At 41.8% G+C, this 23,100-nt stretch overlaps 1 protein-coding gene across 4 annotated transcripts in view; it reads right to left on the minus strand.

Moving 5' to 3' along the window:
* Positions 1-326: 326 nt before the first annotated feature.
* si:ch211-234p6.5 (uncharacterized) overlaps positions 327-23,100 on the minus strand; it is an 80,496-nt gene continuing 57,722 nt past the window's right edge. For 3 of the 4 annotated variants that reach the window (XM_058392070.1, XM_058392052.1, XM_058392064.1), the window contains 3 exons: positions 20,421-20,527; positions 3,448-3,515; positions 327-3,371 (listed from right to left, as the gene is read on the minus strand). In XM_058392070.1, coding sequence (XP_058248053.1) covers positions 2,554-3,371; positions 3,448-3,515; positions 20,421-20,527 — 993 coding nt within the window. In that variant the 3' untranslated portion in view covers positions 327-2,553. The remainder of the gene's footprint in view (positions 3,372-3,447; positions 3,516-20,420; positions 20,528-23,100) is intronic. The other variant, XM_058392059.1, reaches the window with a different exon arrangement.

Raw genomic sequence — 23,100 nt, forward strand, 5'->3', positions numbered from 1 at the left:
AAATTATTCATAAAACATATTTATTTACTTAATTATTAGCTTAACTAAATGGCTACCAAAATCAAGATTCACAAAATCAGAGTTATATCAAATATTTAACAATGATTTTTAAAAGGAATTAAATACAATGTGTACTTTATTTTCTCATCTCATCAAGGCTCCTGTTAATTAAATTGGACTTTTGGACAGTTATTAAGTCAGTGAGTGTATTGTCCTTTCAGCCGATCAATAAAGTACACAGTGAAGTGAAACACTCCTCCAGTATGAGACACACCTACACAAGACTACATTAAGTGCACATGTGAAGATTTTTTATAAATAATTTTAATAGGAATTTTATTGATCACATACACAACCATGCAGAGTACAACGTGACATAAAATAGATAAAAAATTAAAAAATAGAATTTACATAAATTTTCTCCTGCTTAATGCAGGTTATTTGTTAGTACCTTGAATAACGCAGGCTACAGCAGGGGGCGGAGCTTTCTCTTACAAAGCCCCACAGTTATGGAACAGCCTTCAGATTAGTGTTGGGGATTCAGACACAGTCTCGGTGTTTAAGTCTAGGCTGAAGACACATTTTTTAAGTCAAGATTTTATTGTATAGTTTTTATAAGGTAAAGGAGCAGATCTGGAAGGTTCTTGGTTATTAGTATAACCTAGTATAACATTTTTCCACATTTTCCAGTTGTGTGTTTTTTTTTAGTGCTTTCTACTTTGCACCATTTCCCCTATGACCCTCTAGAGGTCAGTATGAACCACTGAGATGATGTGACCAGTGATGGAGACGGTGTTGTGGATCAGGGCTTTTGCCCAATGCCAAAAATGTGAACGTGTAGGACACAGAGACGTAAAGAACTCTGAAAACAGGGTAGAGTCACACACACACACACACACACACACTTATTTCACACACATATTTCATCAATTGCTGTAATTTTTTTTTTTTTTTCTCATTTCATTCCAACTCGATCATCACATCTGTAATCTGTAGTCACTCTGTGGTCAGTCATCCAGATGTCCAACACCTTTAGGCTTTATTTAGTCTGGAGAACTGACCATGGCCAAGTCACCACACTTAAGTTTATTATTAACAAAGATGCCTCATATTCATGATCTTTCTTTTACACATGAAAAGCACACATTAGTGTCAATCTGAACCAGGAGCTTGTGATGTAACTTCCTGTTCCATTTTGATTCACTGCTGCAGCGTGAGTGATTGAGGTATTAAACAGTGAGCTTCAGCACTTCAGCTAACTAACAACTAAACTATAATGTATTTAATAAAATGTACAAACAATAAAACAGCAGTTAAATTGTGACTTTGAAGGATTGCAAATAAAACAATGTTTAAAATGAAAGCATTTTAGCGAAATTGATCATAAACACAAATAAACTTGTGCTGCATCACATCAAATAAAACTGATTGTGTTATTAGTGAAATGTTTTAGCTGTGTGGTCAGTCTGGTCACCTCTCTCCCTCTGTTCAACACCTGAGTGTAAACTCTTTGTGTAAATAAGTGCAGTAACGTCTGCAGGATGCTGTAAGTGTAAACATTAAACACACAATATTAACACAATCAATCAAATAAACTGAATGAAAATTTCATTTAAAAACACATAATATTAAAATAAATAAACAAGAACAGCTTTTTATTTTAAAGAGAAATCAGATGTTATATTTATCCAATATTATACTAGCTATTTTGTGAATTACACTATATTGCCAAAAGTAAGGAACTCTTAATGCTTCAGCTTCATACCAAGACATTTTGGACAATTTCCTGCTCTTTGTGGGAACAGTTTGGGGATGACCCCTTCCTGTTCCAACATGACTGCACACCAGTGACCAAAGCAAGGTCCATAAAGACATGGATGAGTGAGTTTGGTGTGGAGGAACTTGACTGGCCTGCACAGAGTCCTGACCTCAACCCCATAGAACACCTTTGGGATGAATTAGAGTGGAGACTGTGAGCCAGATCTTCTCGTCCAACATTGTCTGACCTCACAAATGTGCTTCTAGAGGAATGATCAAAAACTCCCATAAACACCTTAAAACATAAACATAAAACATAAAAACCTTGTGGAAAGCCTTCCCAGAAGAGTTGAAGCTGTTATAGCTGTAAAGGGCGGGACAACTCCATATTACATTCATCTGCATGGAAAGGCAGACGTCCCAAAGCCTTTGGTTCTATGGGGTTGAGGTCATCCATGTCTTTATGGATCTTGCTTTGGTCACTGGTGTGCAGTCATGTTGGAACAGGAAGGGGTCATCCCTTCCAAAGTGTTTCCACAAAGAACATGAAATTGTCCAAAATGTCTTGGGATGAAGCTGAGGAGTTCCTTTCACTGGGACTAAGGGGCCAAGCCCAACCCCTGAAAAACGACACCATTTGGAGGGGTGTCCCAAAACTTTTGGCAATACAGTGTATTTAAAAATGAAATTAATTTTTTTTTTTAAAGTGAGGTACAAACACTTTAAAGCAAACATTATTATTATTATTATTATTATTATTATTATTATTATTATTATTCCTCTTATAATTCCTCTCTATAAGCTTGTCCTGAGCACCGTGACTCGTGGTTTGTTAAAGGAATCACTCGGACTGGTCACTGAGTTTTTACTCCAACAACCATACATTTGTTGTGTAGAGTTCCCACTGATCTCTTGTGCCACTTCTTCTTCCGTAGTTCCATTCCCCCCTCCCCCAAAGTCTAATGGTGCATGCTGATTGGCAGACAGAGGAGGGCTAGAGTTGTGATTGGTGGAAAGGTGTGTTTGTTGGACGTTGGCTTCACCAATCACACTCCCGTTATCCTCTGTGGCTGATTCTGGAGCTTTGTGCAGAATCTCCTCATAGACGCACAGCTCCGGTCCTGAGCGGTCAGACTGTAACTCCTTGTGATTGTCAGGTGAAGTTCCTGTTGGCTGATGTGAGAGAGCGGCTGAGAGCTTGGGAGTGGTTTTATTAAGCGTTTCCATGGCGACTAACAATGTCGTCATGTTCAGGTTTCCTCCAAGGTGAGTTTGATTAGTTGATTGCTCTGAATTCTGATTAGTTGATGTGTCTGAATTCTGTGTGGATGGAGAAAGCTCCTCCTCCTGGATGTTGAGGGGAATGAACTCCTGCCAGTGGTTAGTGGAAAGAAACCATTCAGCCTTCTGACTGGTCAGACTGGAGCAGTTCACTCTCTCATCTGTTTCCTCAGATGCTATGTTGTTTATCGTGAGTGTCGAAACGTGATTGGTTGATGAAGGCTTGATGTCACTAAATGTGGGTGGTGTCTCAGGTACATCACTCTCAGTCATCCACGTGTTTCCATGGAAACGGACTCCATCAGTGCGCAGGGAGTGTGTGGACTTTTGACCTTTTACACAGATTAGACTCATTAGAGATATACATTTTACACACACACACACACACACACACAGCAAGAGTCTTACTGTGATTACCAGATCCTTCAGTATCAATGAACTTCAGAGGATGAGCGGAGTCACTCCGCCTCAGAGCACTGAGAGAGAGAGAGAGAGAGAGAGACAGAGAGAGAAAAAGAGAGAGAGTGAGAGAGAGACTCTGACTTTTAAGGTCTCTTTAATTAACAAAATTTAAAACAGTAACAAAGACTTAAGATATATATAGTCAAACATTTAAAAAAAAAAAAAACAAAACAATATAATTTAATAATAATAAGAAATGCACACATTAATGCATTCTATGTAAACAAACACACAAAAGTATGATCATTCCCCTTCCCCTTTTACACAAACTTTTCTAAAGACCCATCATCATTTATTTTACAAAGAACATCATTCAAGCCCCAATAAAGCTGAAAGGAAGTTAAATCTCCAATCAGTTTATAATAAGCAAATTCTACAGTAATGTGAGCAGATACCAGACCCCTCACAGTCATCACATCATCAGTAGATGCACCCCCTTTCATTTTAGCCTTCCTTGTCAACCACACCGCCAGTTCAGTCTGTCCATGAAGAAAATTCAGTAGCACATTTCTAGCACATTTTCTGCTCTTAAAGATGTATTTGGGTCAATAAATATATCTGTGTAAAAACATGACCTAATTTCTCTGACCAGCCCTTTAATAGCCCTTTAATATCAACTTCAACTTTCAACTTTATTGTCATTCATTTTTACGTCACAAGTACGCATATGAACGAAATTACATTTGCATTACTCGCAAGGTAGAGGAGAGGTAAAATAATTGACGAAGTGGTAGAACATGTAATGAAAATAGATAGGGCCAATTGAATAAAAATAATAGATGAAATAAAAATAAAATATAAATAAAATATGAATAAGATTGCAATGCACATAACTTAGAAGTCCCAAATAAAAATACTGTACATGTGCTATGTGAATATCACCAACAAGACTAAAAATAATTTCTATACAAACATACCACTGAATGATATTTATTGCACTTATTTCCCATGTATTGCACTTTCATACTGTTATATTGTCTATACTGAATTCAAGATTCTGATGGCCTGTGGAATGAAACTGTTACGGAACCTGGCTGTTCTGCACTTCAGACTGCGGTACCTCCTGCCAGAGGTCAGCAGAGAGAACAGTCCTCGATGGGGGTGTGAGCAGTCTCTGATGATGCTGAGGGCATGAGACAGGCAGCGTTTATGTCCGATCTCCAGTACTGAAGGGAGAGAAGTCCCTATGATCTTTTCCGCTGTCCTTACCACTCTCTGGAGACACATCCAGTCTGCAGCTTTGCAGCTGCCACACCATACAGAGATACAGTTTGTCAAAGTGCTCTCTATGGTGCTTCGGTAGAAAGTGGTAAGAATCGGAGTGGGGAGATGTGATCTCATCCTGCGGAGAAAGTGCAGTCGCTGCTGTGCTCTTTTCACCAGAGATGCGGTGTTCTCAGTCCAGGTTATTCTGTCTGTGATGTGCACCACTAGGAACCTGGTGCTTCCCACAATCTCCACTGCTGTGTTGTTAATTAGCAGAGGAGCGTGGCATGGCTGGCTCTTCCTGAAGTCCATAATAATCTCCTTAGTTTTGTCAATATTCAGGAAGAGGTTGTTCTTCCCACACCATTCCACCAGCTTTTCCACCTACTGTCTATATGCCCTGTCGTCATCATTGTTGATAAGGCCCACTACTGTTGTGTCATCGGCATATTTGATGATGTGGTTAGCAGTGGACCTGGCAACGCAGTCATGAGTCATCAGGGTGAAAAGAAGGGGGCTCAAGACACAGCCCTGTGGGGAGCTGGTGCTCAGAGTGATGACCGAGGAAGTGTTCTTGCCCACTCGCACAGACTGGGTCCGATCAGTGAGGAAGTCTAACAGCCAGTTACATAAGGAGGTATCAAAGCCCAGGGGTGCCAGTTTTGTTACCATATGCTGGGGGATAATCGTGTTGAACGCTGAACTAAAGTCCACGAACAGCATTCTCACGTGTGTGTTCTTCTCCTCTAGATGCTGAAGGCTTAGGTGTAGTGCAGTGGAGATGGCGTTCTCTGTGGAGCGGTTTGGCCGATAAGCAAACTGGCATGGGTCAAATGTGGAGGGGAGTTTGGAAACCATATGTTGCTTTATGAGTCTCTCAAAGCACTTCATCATAATAGGAGTGAGTGCGACGGGGCGATAGTTATTTAGGCTGGTTATGGTGGATTTCTTTGGTACTGGTGTGATTATGGCTGTCTTGAAACAGGATGGTACAATGGCCTGGTTCAAGGAGGTGTTAAAAATGTCCGTCAGAACCAGGGCCAACTGGTCTGCACACTCCCTGAGCAGCCACCCAGGTATGCCATCTGGCCAAGCTGCCTTCCGGGTGTTGATCTTCTTTAAGATCCTGCAGACTGCTGTTGTTTCAAGGGTCAGTGCCTGCTCATTCAGGTGAGGTACTGCTTTTCTTGATGGTGTCCTATTGTGTGCCTCAAACCTTCCAAAATATTCATTCAGTTGGTTGAGGAAGTCTATGCTATCCTTACAGGGCATCTGAGCTGGCTTGTAGTTTGTAATTGCCCGGATGCCCTGCCACATATTCCTAGTGTTGGTGGAATCATGGAAAAAGTCCTGAATTTTCTGTGCATATGTGCGCTTTGCCATTCTGATTGTCCGGGTTGAGGTTGGCTCTGGCTGTTCGAAGTGCCACCATGTCTTTTGATCTAAAATCTGTATTTCGTACTGTCAGCATGGCACGCACCTCTACAGTCATCCAGGGTTTGTGATTGGCCCGGATGATGAGGTTCTTGGTGACACTAACATTCTCCATGCATTTTTGTATATATCCTGACACAGACATAGCATACTCATCCACATCGATGTGCTAATTGTATGTTGCTGCTGTTCTGAACATGCTCCAGTCTGTACTTTCAAAACAATCCTGCAGTGCACTCATAGCTCCCTCAGTCCAAACCCTCACCTGCTTGACAGAGGGCTTCTCTCTGATTAGCAGAGGCCTGTATGCTGGAACGAGCCTAATGGAGAGATGATCTGAGGAGCCGAGGTGGGGGTGGGGGACTGCTCTGAATGCATCTTTGATGTTACTGTAGGCCTTATCCAGTTTATTTCCTCCCCTGGTTGGAAAATCCACATACTGATGGAAGTGAGGGAGGACAGTTTTCATGTTGGCCTGATTAAAGTCTCCTGCTACAATGAAAACTCCCTCTGGGTGTGCCTTTGGCAAGTCACTGATGGAGAGGTAGAGAATGTTCAGAGCCTCTTTGGTATTTGCACTGGGGTGGATATACACAGCTGTGATGTAGACATTGGTAAATTCTCGGGGCAGATAGAACAGACGACATTTTATAGTCAAAAACTCTGCATCAGGAGAGCAATGACTTCTGACAACAGTACCGTTATTGCACCAGCTGTTATTTATGTAAATACACACACCACCGCCACGGGATTTTCCAGTCAGTTCACAGCTCCTATCCATCCGATATATGGTTAGCCCCTCCAAGCTAACAGCCGCATCGGGGACCGATGATTTTAGCCAAGTCTCTGTCAAAATTATAATGCAACAGTCTCTCATCTCCTTTCTTGTTGTCCAGTCCAGTTGCAGATAATCCAGTTTGGTTTTGAGGGAGCGAACGTTGGCCAACAGAATAGACAGTAGCGGGGTTCTACATGGCTTCGCCTTTAGCTTAGCTGTTAGGCCCCCCCCCCGGCAGCTGCGCTTCTGCTTCCTGTAGCACCGCTTATGTCTCCTCTCGTGTCGGCCACGGTTGGTTGGCCGTCTCACTGTTACCAGGGTATCTCTAACCTCTTGGCGTAACAGTCCGTTCCGTAATTATTAGACTGTTGTAATTCTAGTAAAAACTTGCGGTCATATCTTAGATTCCGGCATGAACTAAGTAAATGCACTGGATTTGAAGTGTCCAGGTTAAAAGAAACCACAGAAAAAGTGGGAAAAACATTGCGAGCTAATACAGCCGCAGCTGAGCAGAGTGCCGCCATCAACATCCGCCATCAACATATGTGGCTGTAACCTGCCACATTCTAAAAACAAATGAGAGACAGTTTCTGAACCATGACAGAAGGGACAAGTGCCTTTTATTGTTGGATCCAGGTGTGTCCTGTATCTGTTTGTAGCTATTATCACGTGTATTATCCGCCACTGCAGATCACCAGATCTATTGTCAATGGGGACTTTATACAGGGTTCTCCAGCTCCCTTTCAGGCCAACTCTTGCCAATTAGATTCCGGTACTTTCAGAGACTGAAGGTGCATCACTTTCACACAAATGTAATACAAAGCTTTCTTTCTGGCATCTTGAAAGTCTTTTAGCTCTGAAGTCTTGAAACTCAATAGCCTTCCTTCTTCCTCTTCCCACGTGTCCACAGATGCTCTCACCTTCAGTCCTGGGAAGTTGACTGTTTCCTGGTTGCCATTTTGATTTGAAAACTCTGTTTGCAGAGCTTGTGCGAAGGTTGATGGTAAAACAGCTAGAATTTTAGTCCTTTGTTTATTATTCTTACTGAGGTTGTACCAAGTTTAACCGCAATTTTCTCAGGAGTGAACCATCTGTCCTTCCAGAGGTGGGAAACTTTTATGAATCCTGCTCTTACCATTGCAGCCTTCATGGAGTCAGAGTCCAAGCTTTTTACAGGGAACTCAGGGTTATAGAGTAAAGGTTCCTCTTTTATCCAAGATCCACCTTCAGAACTTTGTTCACGGGAAAAGTTAAAAACTCTCCATGCCTTAAGAACAGTCTTGTAAAAGGGTGTCAACCCAGTCAGATCCACCTTATTTAGATCCATCAGATCCATAGATAGGGTGGTGGTGGCTCAAGTGGGGGTGTCTCAAGTGGGGGTGGCACCTTATTTAGATCCATATAAATAAGGCCCGGCAGCGTCTATACCACCTGAGACGCTTTAGGGACTTTAAACTTCCCTCTCAGGTGCTAAAGACTTTTTACACCTGCACCATTGAGAGCATCCTGACGGGTAGCATCACTTCCTGGTTCGGGAACAGCACCATGCAGGACAGGCGAGCCCTCCAGAGAGTGGTGCATTCAGCTGAACGTACCATCCACACCGAGCTCCCTGACCTGCAGGACATCTACAGCAAGCGGTGCTGGATCAGGGCCAGGAAGATTGTGAAGGACCTCAGCCATCCCAACAACGGACTCTTTTCTCTGTTGCGTTCAGGGAAGCGCTTCTGCTCCATGAAGGCAAACACAGAGAGAATGAGGAGGAGCTTCTTCCTGCAGGCCATTCGGAGTCTGAACCAGGAAACACCTAGAACCTGATACAGATACGGGGACTCTGCTTTTTTTTTTCCATCACTTTTCATCACTTTGCACAAACTGACACTTTGACACTGGACTGACACAAGTCACTTTATACAATTATTCCAGCACATGGACACTTTAATGATAAACACTGGATCACCTCAGTATATGCCATATACACAAACATCCCATCACGTTCATGTCTGCATTTATGTGTATATATATGTGTGTATACCACTTTGTTAGTGTGTGTATATATATATATATATATATATATATATATATATATATATATATATATATATATATATATATATATATATTATTTATCTACTTGCACCTATATTTTCATATTTTGTTTTTTATTTATATTATATTCTTATTTACACCTATATTTTCATATTTTATTTTATTTTTATTTATCTATATTTTATTTTACTTTATTTTCTATTTTTATACTTTTAAGATAATCTAGTTTTATTTTTATGGATCTCTTTCTCAATACTTTTTTTTTATTTTTATAAATGTTTACATACCAGACAGTCGTGAAAAAAAACATTTCACTGCATGTCGTACTGTGTATGTATATGTATGTGACAAATAAAATTTGAATTTGGGTTCTGTCTCTTAAAGACTTTGTTAACGTCACTCTCTAGGATGGAGAGAGTCGTTCTTGGGGTGGGGGAGGAGGGGAAGAAGGCTGTTGAGGTGTGTATTTGTGAGGTCCCTACTGTGGAGGGGGTGATCAGGCTGTGCTGGAGTGGTGATGCCAGGACTGTCCCATTGTCTTTCAAAGCGACAGTAGAACTCGTTCAAGCTGTTGGCAATACGCAGGTCGTTAGCAGAGTGGGGGGCTTTGGTTTTACAGTTTGTGATCTGTCTGAGCCGTTTCCAGTCGTTAGCTGAGAACTGCAGTTGTAGTTTCTCAGAGTACAGCTGTTTAGCTTCTCTCACCGCCTTGCTAAACTTGTATTTTGGAGATTATTTTCATGGCCTACTAAATGATTATTGTTCATCAAACAATCTGGACTTCCTTTCTGTGACTGAAATGTGGCTTAATGCTTTGGACTAGAGCCCGTTATCAGAAATCTCTCCTTTTAATTATTCATTTTTTAACTCTCCTCGAACTTCAGGTCGAGGTGGTGGCATTGCAACAGTATATAAAAATCTTTTTAAGTGTTGTCAACTGCCATCTGGATCTTATACTAGTTTTGAACTGCAATTATTCAGGGTTGATTCTGCTGCGTCCTTGTTATGTGCTCTTATACATAGGCCTCCAAAGTACAACAAGGATTTTATTACCGAATTTTCAGAATTTTTATCTGGCACAGTAACTTCATGTGATAATTTTCTTATTCTTGGAGATTTTAATATACATGTGTGCTGTCCTTCCAAGCCATAAGTTAGTGAATTTTTTACAGCTGATTGATTCTTTTAATTTTACTCTGTCTGTGACTGGAGCTACTCATAGGGGCGGACATATCCTTGATCTTGTATTGTCTTTGGGTCTCTCTGTCATGAATGTTGTTGTAGATGACGCTTGTTTATCTGATCATTTGTTTGTTTGTTTCGATGCTTCACTTCCTTTGTTAAATACTGTCAACAGAAGGGCTGGCCTCTACTCTTGTTCTATAAACACTTCTACATCTACTATATTGAGGCCTTTTTAGCTTTGATATGTTACCACAATTTAGAGTTTTTTAACCCTGTTACTAGTGTGGATGAATATTTTAATTCATTTAATTCTGTTTGCACTGACATTTTAGATGAGATTGCACCTTTAAAGTATCATGAATTAAAAACTCAGCCCCAGCCTTGGATGAATAATGTAATTCGCAATTCTAGACAAGCCTGTTGAAGGGCCGAGGGAAGATGAAAGAAGGATAAGCTGCAAGTATCTTTTGAAATTTTAAGAGAAGCCCCGTCACGTTTTCAGTCTACTGTAAAGACTGCAAAAGCAAATTATTTTTCAAATATTATTAATCAGAATTTAAAGAAGCCTAATATTTTATTTAAAACAATTAATAAAGTGATTTTGCCTGCTCCTGTTAACTCTGTTGAGGGCGATCAAAAGATGTGTGAGGACTTTTTACAATTTTTTGTAAATAAAACTGATAATCTGCAGGCTCAGATTATTCTTTGAAAAACTGATGATTTACATTTAAATTCCCCAAGTTCCTTTATTAGTTTTGAACCAATTTCCTTAGTACAGTTGGAAAATATCTTAAAGCTTACAACACCAGCGCCGCATCCTTTAGATCCTATTCCCCCTTGTTTGGTGTTAAATTTGTTTAATCTTTTAGGTACTACTATTCAATCTCTTTTTAATAGTAGTTTAATTAGTGAAGTTGTTCCAGCCTGTTTTAAACATGCAGTAGTGCAACCACTGCTGAAGAAGTCAAATTTAGATTGTACAGTTTTAAGTAATTATCGACCAATATCCAAATTACCTTTTTTTATCAAAAATATTAGAGAAAATTGTTTTATCTCAACTACGACCATATCTAGATGCAAACGCTTCAGTCAGGCTTAAGCTCTTTTTATAGTACAGAAACGTCTTAAAGTTTTTAATGATATTTTATTAGCAGTTGATTTCAGAAAGATAGTTATCCTCATTCTACTTGATCTTACAGCAGCTTTTGATACCATGGACCATGGCTCCATTCTTAGGCCTTATACTCCATATGATCTAATACTCATTGTATATGTGTCCTTTAGGCTGTATCTTTCAAAAATACAATATTATGTATCATCTCTATGCAGATGACACTCAGTTGTATATCCCAATTGATTCTAAAGCTTCACAATCTTTTAAACAGCTCTTTAAATTACCAAAAGTTAAAAAACACTATTAATGCAAGTTAAAAATATGCAGACAATGACAAGATGTAAGTAGATGAATATATAAATAATAAGGGAAATTATATGTAAAGAAAGGAAAAGAGAAAGAAGGAAGGAGAGAAAGAAAGGAAAAAAGGAAAGAAGAAGAAAGGAAAGAACAGAAAGGAGAGAAAAAAGAGAGAAAGAAGGATTATAAAGTCAGAACTTGATATCATACAGTGACAATTCAAAAAATTAACACAAAACAAAAACCAGTCTTGTTCCACATAGAACTCATCATTACACAAAAGATAACAGAAAACCTTCATCATCATCCTCACAGTGTGAGTGTTTTATCTCCACCTGTACTTAAAGGTCTCAGTGTTCATAATCAGCTCTAAACCCTTCATCCTTAAACTAAACATTTAAAAAGGATTCTGTACTCAGAACAAAAAAAAAAAATTCCCAGGTCTCTTTGAGGATGTTGGAACACCGTCTCTAGGAGCACAGATAAAACTGCACACTTGCAGCTCTTAGGGAAAAGTCCTTCACTGATGCATTCATGAAGAGTTCCAGAGTGATCACTTTCAGTGACAGTCCACAAGTTCTTACAGAGTCCAGCAGGATCTCTGTTTATTCCTGTTGCAGTCACTACATCTACATCAGTCATTACATCTACTATGAGTTCCACCTCCATTCTGCTCTACGTTCAGACCAGGGAAACCCTGCAGGAGTTCACTTCTGCACCATTCCCCTGAATTTTCAGCAGTGTAGAGAGCAGAGTAAAAGTCCACAGCCAGTCTGCACATTTCCACTAAGTCAGAGGTCATATGTTCATTTCTGTCCCTTAGACTGTAGGTCTGTTTCTTCCGTGCAGCTTTATGCTCCATCCATATCTCTTTATCTAAAGTCCATATGATAATACAGAATATGAAGATAAAAAGTGTTCCAGAAACAAAAGCCATGTTTGGAAACTTGTTTCTCATGTTCTGAGATCAATAAAACCAGTCCAAATGTACAGCGGAAATTAAACCAGCGCTAACTTTCAGCCAGGCATCTCCATGAGAAATAGAGAGAGAAGTGTAGCAAGGAAGTATAGATATAGACAAAAAGCTTTGCTTTGTTTTCCTTCTCGTTAGCCTTTCTTCATGAGACAGTTTAACTTGTCTGATTGCGGTGATGTACTTTTATAAGACAAGAGCGCTTCTGTTGTGAGAGTTTATAATTATACATTTTTGTGCCCACATCACAGAAGAAACAAACTTATCGAGGTCAGGAAAGTAATCAGTAACTTCTACACATGCTTTTCCTTTTGTTTTGTCAAGAAAAAAATTAATGTCTTCAACAGTGTACCAGTCCTGTTCTCCTGTTTCAGTAAGATCTAATCCCTGCTCTTCATCTCTAATACTATCATCAGTGAGCTGAGATAATTTATCGAGGTCATCATCCAGGCTGTCCCCTGACCCTTCTGCCTGTACTGCATCAGCACTGCCCTGAACCTCACTCTTCTCAGCAGAAACAGTCTCACTCTCAGTGTTTACATGATCATGACTACATCCAAGCTGTCCATCACTCACACATTCTGCCCCATTCTCACTCACCTCCTTCTGCCAGTTCACCTCCTTCTGCCCCTTCACCTCCTCAGTAGCTCCATTCACCTGCATAGAAGCTTCTCGTTCTTTGTCCTCAGTATGATGGCCAGTCTTATTTACATTAATGTTAGAGATAGACGTGCGAGGGTCAATATTTGTCTTTATGCGGGCACAAGAAGCCTAAATCTCCACGAGTCTACTCGTGTACACCATGTAAGAATTATTCTCATGAAAAACACGGAAGGATATTTCTAGTGTGCGCTCTGGTGAATTTAAAAACATGTAGACCTGCCATCTAAAAGACAGGACATGTTTAAGCGCAGTGTTTTTACAGCCGAGAGGGATCATTTTAACGGGGCTTGCAACTTTACTGAAGCGCTTTAACTCATATGGTGATGGCGTTGTTAGAGACAAAAGGCGGAACATTACGGCTTTGGCGAATGTTTCCTGTCCTGGATTAAAATCTTGTACACAGACGCCTCTTGCATGATTAAAGTGGCAGGAGGAATGAGTACACCTTGTGAGTACACACATCATGATGAGGAGAGGGATCAGACAAGGCTATCCAATGTCTGGTCAGCTGTACAGCCTCGCGATAGAACCTCTGCTGTGTCTGTTAAGGAAAAACCTCACTGGACTGTTGATCAGGGGGAGCAGAGCACCTGAGACCTTTCAGCATACGCTATTGCCTTTAAACCTTTCAGCATACGCAGATGACATCACAGTCATAATCAAGACACAGGAAGACATCCAAGCTACTGTCAGGAACAGCTGGACAGTTCCCTGCCAGGCCCAGAGAGGGCGCTGGCAGGTGAACCTTGGAAGCCTGCTTCTTTGTGTGTCTTTTGTTATGCCCTTCCTATTGTTTCTATCCTGATTGTGTCACCTGTATCCCATTAGCCCTAATGTCTACCCCTATAAATAGGGATCCTTGCCTTTGTGTCCTTGTCCATGATTGTTATCTGTACCATGGTTTATGTTGGGGTTTTGTTTGCTAGGTTCCATGTCCAAGCTAAGGTCTAGGTTTTGTTTTCGTTTTGTTTAGTTAACCACGCCATGTCTAGTGTTACGTTTGTTTCCCTATGTCGCGTCTTAATAAAAGCAGTGCTTCGCTGAATCCTGCGCATGGGTCTCATTACACCGTGTGCCGGCGTGCGCACACACACCACGGGCCGAGCCCCGCATAGGGCGGGGGTCCCAGACGTTACAGCTACAAAAAGAGCTCTGAAAACTTATGAAAGAGCCTCATCAGCCAGAGTAAACTGGCAAAAAAATGAGGCATTGTGGTCTGGATTTAGTGAGAAAGAAAAAGAAAAATAGAAATAGAAGAAAGAAAAGACAAAAAAATAAATAAATAAAAAAATAGTCATTCCGTATTAATTGAACGATAACATCAATGACACACAGTAAATGTTTTGCAGATCAATTCATGCAATCAGACAGAAATGTTCAGGAAATAAACTGACAGTTCAGATTAAAGTGAAACCCCACTCATCAGGTTTACATACAAGATCATCAATACCCCAAACACGATAGAACTCATTTACATTATTCACCAGTGTGTAGTAGGCATGTTCTACAGTTAACCTTCTCCTTATTAATTCTCTCAGCATTAACACAGGATTAACCACTACACCTCCTTCTAGTTTTCTGCTCACCCAGATCGCTAGGTTCTGGCGCAGCTCTGATGACATCAATGTGTTTACGGAAGTGGTTGTGGTGATTCATCGGGAAACTAACAGATGATACTGTGCAGAAAACCACCATCAGAACGTTTCCCAATCAGAAGCCATGGGTGGATAAGACCATCCGCGTTGCTCTGAGATGTCTCACCGCTGCCTATAACGCGGGACTTGCATCGGGCGACATGAACTCATTCAAGGCTACGTCATACGACGTGCGGAAAGCAGTGAAGGAGGCGAAGCAGCACTGTGGGAGGAAACTAGAGTCACAGCTCAGAGTGACTCTAGGAGCCTGTGGCAGGGATTAAGGACAATAACGGACTATAAAGCACCAACATCCGGTATGACGAATGTGGAAGTGTCTCTGGCAGACGAGCTGAACACCTTCTACGCTCGCTTCGAGGCTGCAGTTAATGATGCTAATGCTAAAGCTAATGCTACAGCCAATGCTAATGGCTGCAGACAGGAAGAGACTGCCAACACCGGAAATGCGTTCATCATCTCTGAGCATGATGTGAGGAGAGTCTTCAGGAGAGTGAACACCAGGAAAGCAGCAGGACCAGACGGAATATCAGGGTGAGTCCTCAGAGCCTGTGCTGACCAGCTATCACCAGTGTTCACACACATATTCAACTGTTCCTTAACCCTGTCGGCAATCCCCACATGCTTCAAAGAGTCCATCATTGTTCCTGTCCTGAAGAAACCCCATCCTGCTTCCCTCAACGACTACCATGATGCCATTTCTCACCTCCTTCACACATTTTTGCAGAGTATTTTGGTCTGTGTATGAACAGTTTTGTTATAGAATCCTGCAAGCTGTTGTCCCCAGGCTTCTACTAGCTTTAGTACTGCAGACAGACGTGGACATTCAAAGAAAATATGGAAGATATTCCATGTACAATTCTCCGCTGTAGATCTCCAAACTTTTTTCCAATGGGTCTTTTGTACAGGGATCTCCAGCTGCCTTTTGGAGAAAAGCCTGGGTCCAGCACTTCTAACATTTTTAAGTTGTTGATAGTTGAGTTGTTTGACACACATTCTGTAGATAGCTTTTTTACTCACAGTGCTGAATGCTCCTAATTCTGGAATGGTAATTGTAAGTAGTTTTCCAGTTCCTCTTCCTTCTTCAGAGAGACAAGAATTTCTGGAAAGGTCAGAAACTTGTCTATACTTTCCACTGGTTTGTCCTTCAGGAATCTACTTGTTACAGCTGGTAGAGCAGCTTCCAGGTCAATTAAAAAGCGCTAGGCTAGGCGTGTTGATTTAAGTCTTATTTTGCCAGCTAGTTCCTTAGCTGTTATCCAGCCTGATCCCCTTCTCAGGTGATGAATTTTGAGGAGTCCTGCCTCCTTCAATGCAGATCTGATGGTGACTGAACATAGTATCTCTGCGGTAATGAGCAGATTAAAAAACAAAGGTTCTTCAAACAGCCACTGGTCAGGTATTTCCCATTCTATTGAAGAGGACAGGGTCTGCCATGTTTGGAGTACATGTTTGTAGAATGATGTATGTCCTTCCATGTCTGTTCTCTTTAAGGATTGGGTGAACAGGCTCATTCCTCCCAACTTTCTGAGCAGGGCATGTGCCACATCTATCCACTGGTGGTGTTTGTAGATGAAAGGCTGCCAGTCTGGACTGCATGTGGATTAGTTCCTGTCCTCCTTCATGAACTGGGAGGTAGAGAACTGCAGCTCTCAGCCAGTGTTGTCCTGACCAGAAGAAGTCAACAAGAATTCTCTGGATCTCATCAATCAGGTTCTTTGGTGGATCTAAAACCATGAGCTTGTGCCACAACATTGATGTGATGAAGTTGTTGATGATCAGAACTCTTCCAATGTAAGATAGCTGGGGTAATGCCCATCTCCGTTTGGCCAGTTTAACATTAATTTTCTCTATTAGTCCATCCCAGTTTTTGATTTTGAACTCCTCTTTTCCGAGGTTCACTCCCAGACATTTTATTCCAGTTGTTCCCTACTGGATGTCTTCTGGAAGATCAGGTGGGTTCTCACTAAATCCAGACCACAATGCCTTTTGCCAGTTTACTCTCGCTGATGAGGCTCTTTCATAAGTTTTCAGAGCTCTTTTTGTAGCTTGGATGTCTTCCTGTGTCTTGATTATGACTGTGATGTCATCTGCGTATGCTGAAAGTTTAAAGGCAATAGCATATGCTGAAAGGTCTCAGGTGCTCTGCTCCCCCTGATCAACAGTCCAGTGAGGTTTTTCCTTAACAGACACAGCAGAGGTTCTATCGCGAGGCTGTACAGCTGACCAGACATTGGACAGCCCTGTCTGATCCCTCTCCTCATCATGATGTGTGTACTTAGTCCTCGTCCAACTTTAATCATGCAAGAGGCGTCTGTGTACAAGATTTTAATCCAGGACAGGAAATATTCGCCAAAGCCGTAATGTTCTGGAGCTTTGAATAAATACTGGTGGTCTACTCTGTTGAAAGCTTTCTCCTAATCGAGAGAGAGGAGACCCACATCAACCCTGTATACTTCTGAGTAGTCAAGAATGTCTCGTAATAAAAACAGGTTATCATAAATAGACTTCTTGGGTACACAGTAGGACTGACTCTTGTGTATTAGAGTGTCTAGGGAGTTCTTAAGTCTATTAGCAAGACATTTCGAGATGATTTTATAATCCGAGCATAAGAGAGTGGACAAAGGTCTCCCTTCTTCGGAAGTAGAGAGATGGCAGCATGCTGACACCTTTGGGGAAGCTTTTTGGCCTTGTGAATTTCCTCAACAGTGTCAAAGAAGTCTCTGCCTAGAATTGTCCAAATGGTTTTGTAGAAGTCTATGAGTAGTCCATCTATCCCTGGTGCCTGTCCAGAGGAAAGCTGTTGAACTGCAACCATTACTTCCTCAAAGGTCCGTTATGAGTCCAGTTCTTCTTTATGTTCATTGTCCAGTGATGGCATGTTGTTAAAAAGCTCATCTGAGCACTGTTCATCTGTATGTTCCTCAGAATGTAAGGCTGAGTAGAAGTTCACAGCTAGTCTCCTCATCTCCGCTGGGTCTGAGGTGATCTTTCCATCAGGGCCTCTTGAGGAAAGAAGAGCGGTGTTGAGTGCAGTCTTTCTTTCCAGGTTGAAAAAGTAACTTCTTGTACAGAGAGAAAGAGAGCTCTAACCATGGCTCCTTTAGCATTTTCCTGTAGGATGTTGCTGAGATCCTGTTTCTTCTGCATAAGGTGTCTCTGTGCAATATCAGAGTTCTGATTGATTAAAGCATTTTCCAGTCTCAGGATTTCTGTCTGTGTTATGCATGGCTTGTTTGATCTTGATGGAGGTTTGTGATGTGATCTGCTGGCAGAACATCTTTATTTGAACTTTTCCCATCTCCTGCCACTGAAGAAGATTCTCATACTCTTTTTTCTGTCCTTTCTGATGTTCCCAAAAGACCTTAAAACTCTCAAAAAACTGCAGGTCTTGTGTTAGTTTTGTGTTGAAACGCCAGAAGGAGCGCTGTGGTCTTGTCCGGGACAGGGTGATGTTGGATGTGATGAGGTGATGGTCAGAAATGCTACATGGTGTGATACATGCACTTATTACTCTGTTCCTCATGTTGGTGCTCATATAGAAGCGGTCTAAACATGCAGCACTCACTCTTCCTGCTGACACTTTGACCCAACTGTATTGTTTCACTCCCTTATTTTTCTCCCACCAAACATCAACCAGCTGGAACTGAGACATCACTTCCTCTAGAGCTTTTGCAGATTGATAGAGGTTCTTCACTGTTTCTGTCCATAGTGAAATTGAGTGTGCAATTAAAATCCCCACCAATGACAAGTAAATCGTGTTGTGTGGAAGAAATCAGTGTGTAATTAACAGTGTTGAAGTTCACTCTCTCATGACCAGTATTAGGAGCATAGACATTAACGAATAAAAATTCCATATCATGGATGTTTGCTCTTATCATAAGCAGACGCCCCTTTTCCACCTCGTCTACTGACAGAATCTTCACGTTCAGTCTTGTGGAGAAGAGGATCGCCACTCCAGCACTCAGGTTGGTTCCGTGGCTAAGAAAACACTCCCCTTCCCAGTGCAGACCCCAGTCCACCTCACTGCTCACATCACTATGGGTTTCTTGTAAAACAAAATGTTCAGCTCTTTCAGGGTGATGTATTCTTTTAATACTGTCCATTTACTCTTATCTCTAAGCCCATTTGTGTTTAAAGAGCCAAGGTGTAAGATGTTCATAGTGAAAGTTGATGAAGAGATAGCAAACAGCAGTATTAAGAGACAGGAGAGAAGCAGAGAGACCCATGTGCACTTAATGTAATTTACCAATACCAGTCTGACCTTTAGACCTGGCAGGTTCGACTCCATGCCTGATTGCAGTTAAGTGTTTCTTTAATCTAAAACGTTTCTGTTGTGATAAAATGTCAAAACTGCTTTCTCTACGTGCTTTCTTCAAGGATGCAACAAACTTGTTTAAATCCGGGAAATACTTTTCCAGTTCAACCTTTTTGCCCTTAGTCACATCTAAAAAGTCATTTATCTGGTCAACAAAACAGGTCAGTGTCCTGACTCTGAAACATGTCTGAATCAGTAACTGACTCGTCATCACCTAAGCTCTCTTCTGTAGCCACTGAACAAGTGTCATCACTCTGCCACTCACTCTGTATCACTACCTGTTCTTTATCACTCAGGGCAGTGTATCTGTTTCTCTGAGAGATACCATCAGTGCAGCCAGAGCACTGATGGTATCCCAGCATCATCTGAGTCACTATTACTCTGATTCTCAGTCTCAGCAGCCTCGGAGTACCTCTTGCTCCGACTCGCCCCCTTTGCTACCTCAGAGTAGCTGATACTCTGGGTCACAGAGTATTTGAGACATTGTCTCAAAGCAGCTTTACAGAAGAAGATAAACAGAGAAAAGAGAGGGGAAAAAAATAAATAAATTAAAAAAAAAAAAATAAAATAAATAAATAAAATATCCCCTGCAACTGAGACATTTAAAATCAGGAACACACCTGAAACCATTTCTAAAGGTAAGTGGGGACGCTGCCCTCGCAGGGGGAGATGCCAGGGTGCCGAAACACACACACACTGTGCACAGGCACAGACTAACCTTCAACTATTTCAAAAAGTGATTAGAAATAGAAAAAGTTAAAGAAAAAATAGAAGAAAAGACAGAGACTCTGAGAGAAACCTGCAGATGCTCACTCACATGCTCTCTCACACAAACCACGCCCACTCCAAGCATGCACCAGAGAGAGAGTGAGAGAAACAGAGAGAGTGAGAGAGACAGACAGAGGGAGGGACAGAGAGAGAGAGATGAAAGGAATATGTTTCCTGACTTAGTTACTATTCTTCATGATGATCTGTAAGCTCTGTATGTGTGTACACTGGTGTTTTATGTCCACGGTTTAAAATACACAATGTTTTGAAAAAAAATCTAATGCAGTGAGATAAAGATGAATATCTGATATTAAGTTAGATTATAAAGATTATAGGTTGGTATTTTAAGAGGAACTTTATAACACTATGAATAAATAGTATTATGGTTCAGATCAGAGCAGTATTTGTGTTAAAATCATAAATAACAGAGGATTTGATGAATTTCATGTCTCTCGTGTTGAAGGAGGAATCTCACTCACCTCTTCAGTCCCCGCTCTCTGATGCGATCCGCTCGCTTGAGTTTAGCATGTCTTTGTTCAGACATCATGTTTAAATCAGAATCTCTCTTCATGACACGGACATCAAGCTGTAAAACACACAGAATAAATGATTGAAATGTTTTGTGTTCATTCAACGGTGTGTTGAGTTCAGTCCTGCAACTCTGTAGCATCTCATTTATAAAGAGTGTGTACACCATAACACAGCCCTAAAACATGTCTCCATCATCACCCCGGCAGAAATCAGGAACTAGACAGAAATGTAGTCAGGAAATGAATATTTGTGGAAGTCTTCATCTGTTCATATAGCCAACAGCAGCATATAGCGATGCCAAGCGGACATGTAAAGAATGTCAGAAGTCAAGCAGATCAGTAAAAACTGCATACAGCCTACTGGGACATACACTGCCCAGGCAAAACATTATGACCACCTGGTAATATTATGTTGGTCCCCCTTTTACTGCCAAAACAGCCCTGACCCGTCCTGCACTGTGTATTCTGGCCCCTTTCTATCAGAACCAGCATTAAATTCTTCAGCAATTTGAGCAACAGTAGCTTGCATCAGCAGCTCCCCATGTGCATCAATGAGCCTCGACCACCCATGACCCTGTTGCTGGTTCACCACTGTTCCTTCTTTGGACCACTTTTGATAGATACTGACCAATGCAGACCAGGAACACCCCACAAGAAGTGCAGTTTTGGAGATGCTCTGATCCAGTGGTCTAGCCATCACAATCAGAATCAGAAAAAGTTTTATTTTAGGTCCAGGTACAGCAAAGGGTCAGCAAAGAGTACTTTACAGTTCTAGGAATTTGTCTTGGTGTCAGGTGCAAACATATACACATATGAAATGTGTACACAGTTTTAGAATAAAGCTAGAATAAGTTAAATACATACTGTATAAAGTGACTTTGTATGAAAAGTATTGCAATTTAGAATGTAAAAGTGAAAGTGACTGTCCAAACATATATACAGATATGAAGTATGTACACACTCTAGAATGAAATAAATATTGTGTACAGAAGTGTGAGTTTGAATGAACAGTAGTGCAATTTAGAATGTGAAAGTGACTGTCCATATGTTTTTTAGGGGTGGGGGGGGTCATCTGGGGGTAAGTGGGGCACTGTTCAGCAGGCTGACTGCAGTGGGGAAGAAACTGTTCTTGTGGTGTGAGGTCCTGGTCCTGATGGACCGGAGCCTCTTGCCAGAGGGGAGGGACTGAAAGAGTTTGTTTCCAGGATGAGAGGGGTCAGCTGCGATCTTGGCTGCACGTCTCTGGGTCCAGAGAGATGGAAGACTGCAGCCGATCACCTCAGCATAGTGGATGACATGCTACAGCTTGGCCTTGTCCCTGGCTGTAGCTGCAGCAAACCAGACCATGATGGAGGATGTGAAGATAGATTCGATGATGGCAGTGTAGAAGTTCACCAACATCTTCACAGGGAGGAGAACCTTCTTCAGCTGGAGCAGGAAATACATCCTCTGCTGATCCTTCTTAGTGAGGGAGCTGATGTTCTTCTCCCACTTGAGCTCCTGGTTGATGGTGGTGCCCAGGAAGCGGAAGGACTCGACAGGTGTCCCCGGAGAGTCACAAAGGATGATGGGGGAAGGGGGGCTGGGTACTTCTTGAAACTTCAGGAGTTTGACAGACTGGTGACCAGATGTGCAGCCGTGCAGCTGAATAGCAGAGGAGAAAGGACACAGCCTTGGGGGGATCCAGTGCTGTTCTGGGAGTCAGAGACATGCTTACCCAGCCTTACAAACTGCCGTCTCTCTGTCAGGAAGTCCGTGATCCAACTGTACATGGAGTCAGACACATTCAGCTGGGAGAGCTTGTCTCTAAGCAGAGCTGGGATGATCGTGTTAAAGGCAGAGCTGAAGTCCACAAACAGTATCCTGGCATAGGATCCTGGAGAGTCTAGCTGTTGGAGGATGAAGTAGAAGACCATGTTCACAGCATCGTCTACAGATCTGTTGGAACTGTAGTGGATCCAGGAGAGGGTCAGTAATGTCCTTGAGGTAGGACAAAACAAGGTGCTCAAAAGACTTCATGACCACAGAAGTCAGGATGATGGGTTTGTAAACATTAAGTCCTGTGATCCTTGTCTTTTTGGGGACTGGGACGATGGCTGAGGTCTTGAAGAATGCTGGCACATGGCAGGTCTCCAGTGAAGTATTAAAATGTCTGTGAACACTGGGGACAGCTGATTGGCACAGTGCTTCAAGGTGGAGGGGGAGACAGAGTCTGGGCCTGTAGCCTTGCAGTTGTTAAGATGTTTAAACAGCCTATTCACATCTTCCTCTTTGATGGTGAGAGGTGTGAGGGGGAGGGTGGTGCTGAGGTGTGGAGCTGTGGGAGTAATCCAGGTATGAAAATGTAGGAGGGGGGGCTACTGCTGATCAATAGCTGGTGGGGGGAGGACTGGGGGAGGTCAGGTCTGTCCCATTGTCTCTCAAAGCGGCAGTAGTACTCATTCAGGTTGTTGGCCAGGTGCAGGTCGTTCACAGAGTGGGGGGCTCTAGGCTTGTATTTGGTGCTCGCCTTAAGCCCTTTCCAGACAGAGGCAGAGTCGTTGGTTTGGAATTGCTGTTTCATTCTTTCACCATGCTCTGATTTAGCTCTTCTCACTTCTTTGCTAAATCTGTACTTAGCCTCCTTGTA

The sequence above is a fragment of the Hemibagrus wyckioides genome, linkage group LG01 (genome assembly GCF_019097595.1).
Source record: "Hemibagrus wyckioides isolate EC202008001 linkage group LG01, SWU_Hwy_1.0, whole genome shotgun sequence".
NCBI lineage: Eukaryota > Metazoa > Chordata > Actinopteri > Siluriformes > Bagridae > Hemibagrus > Hemibagrus wyckioides.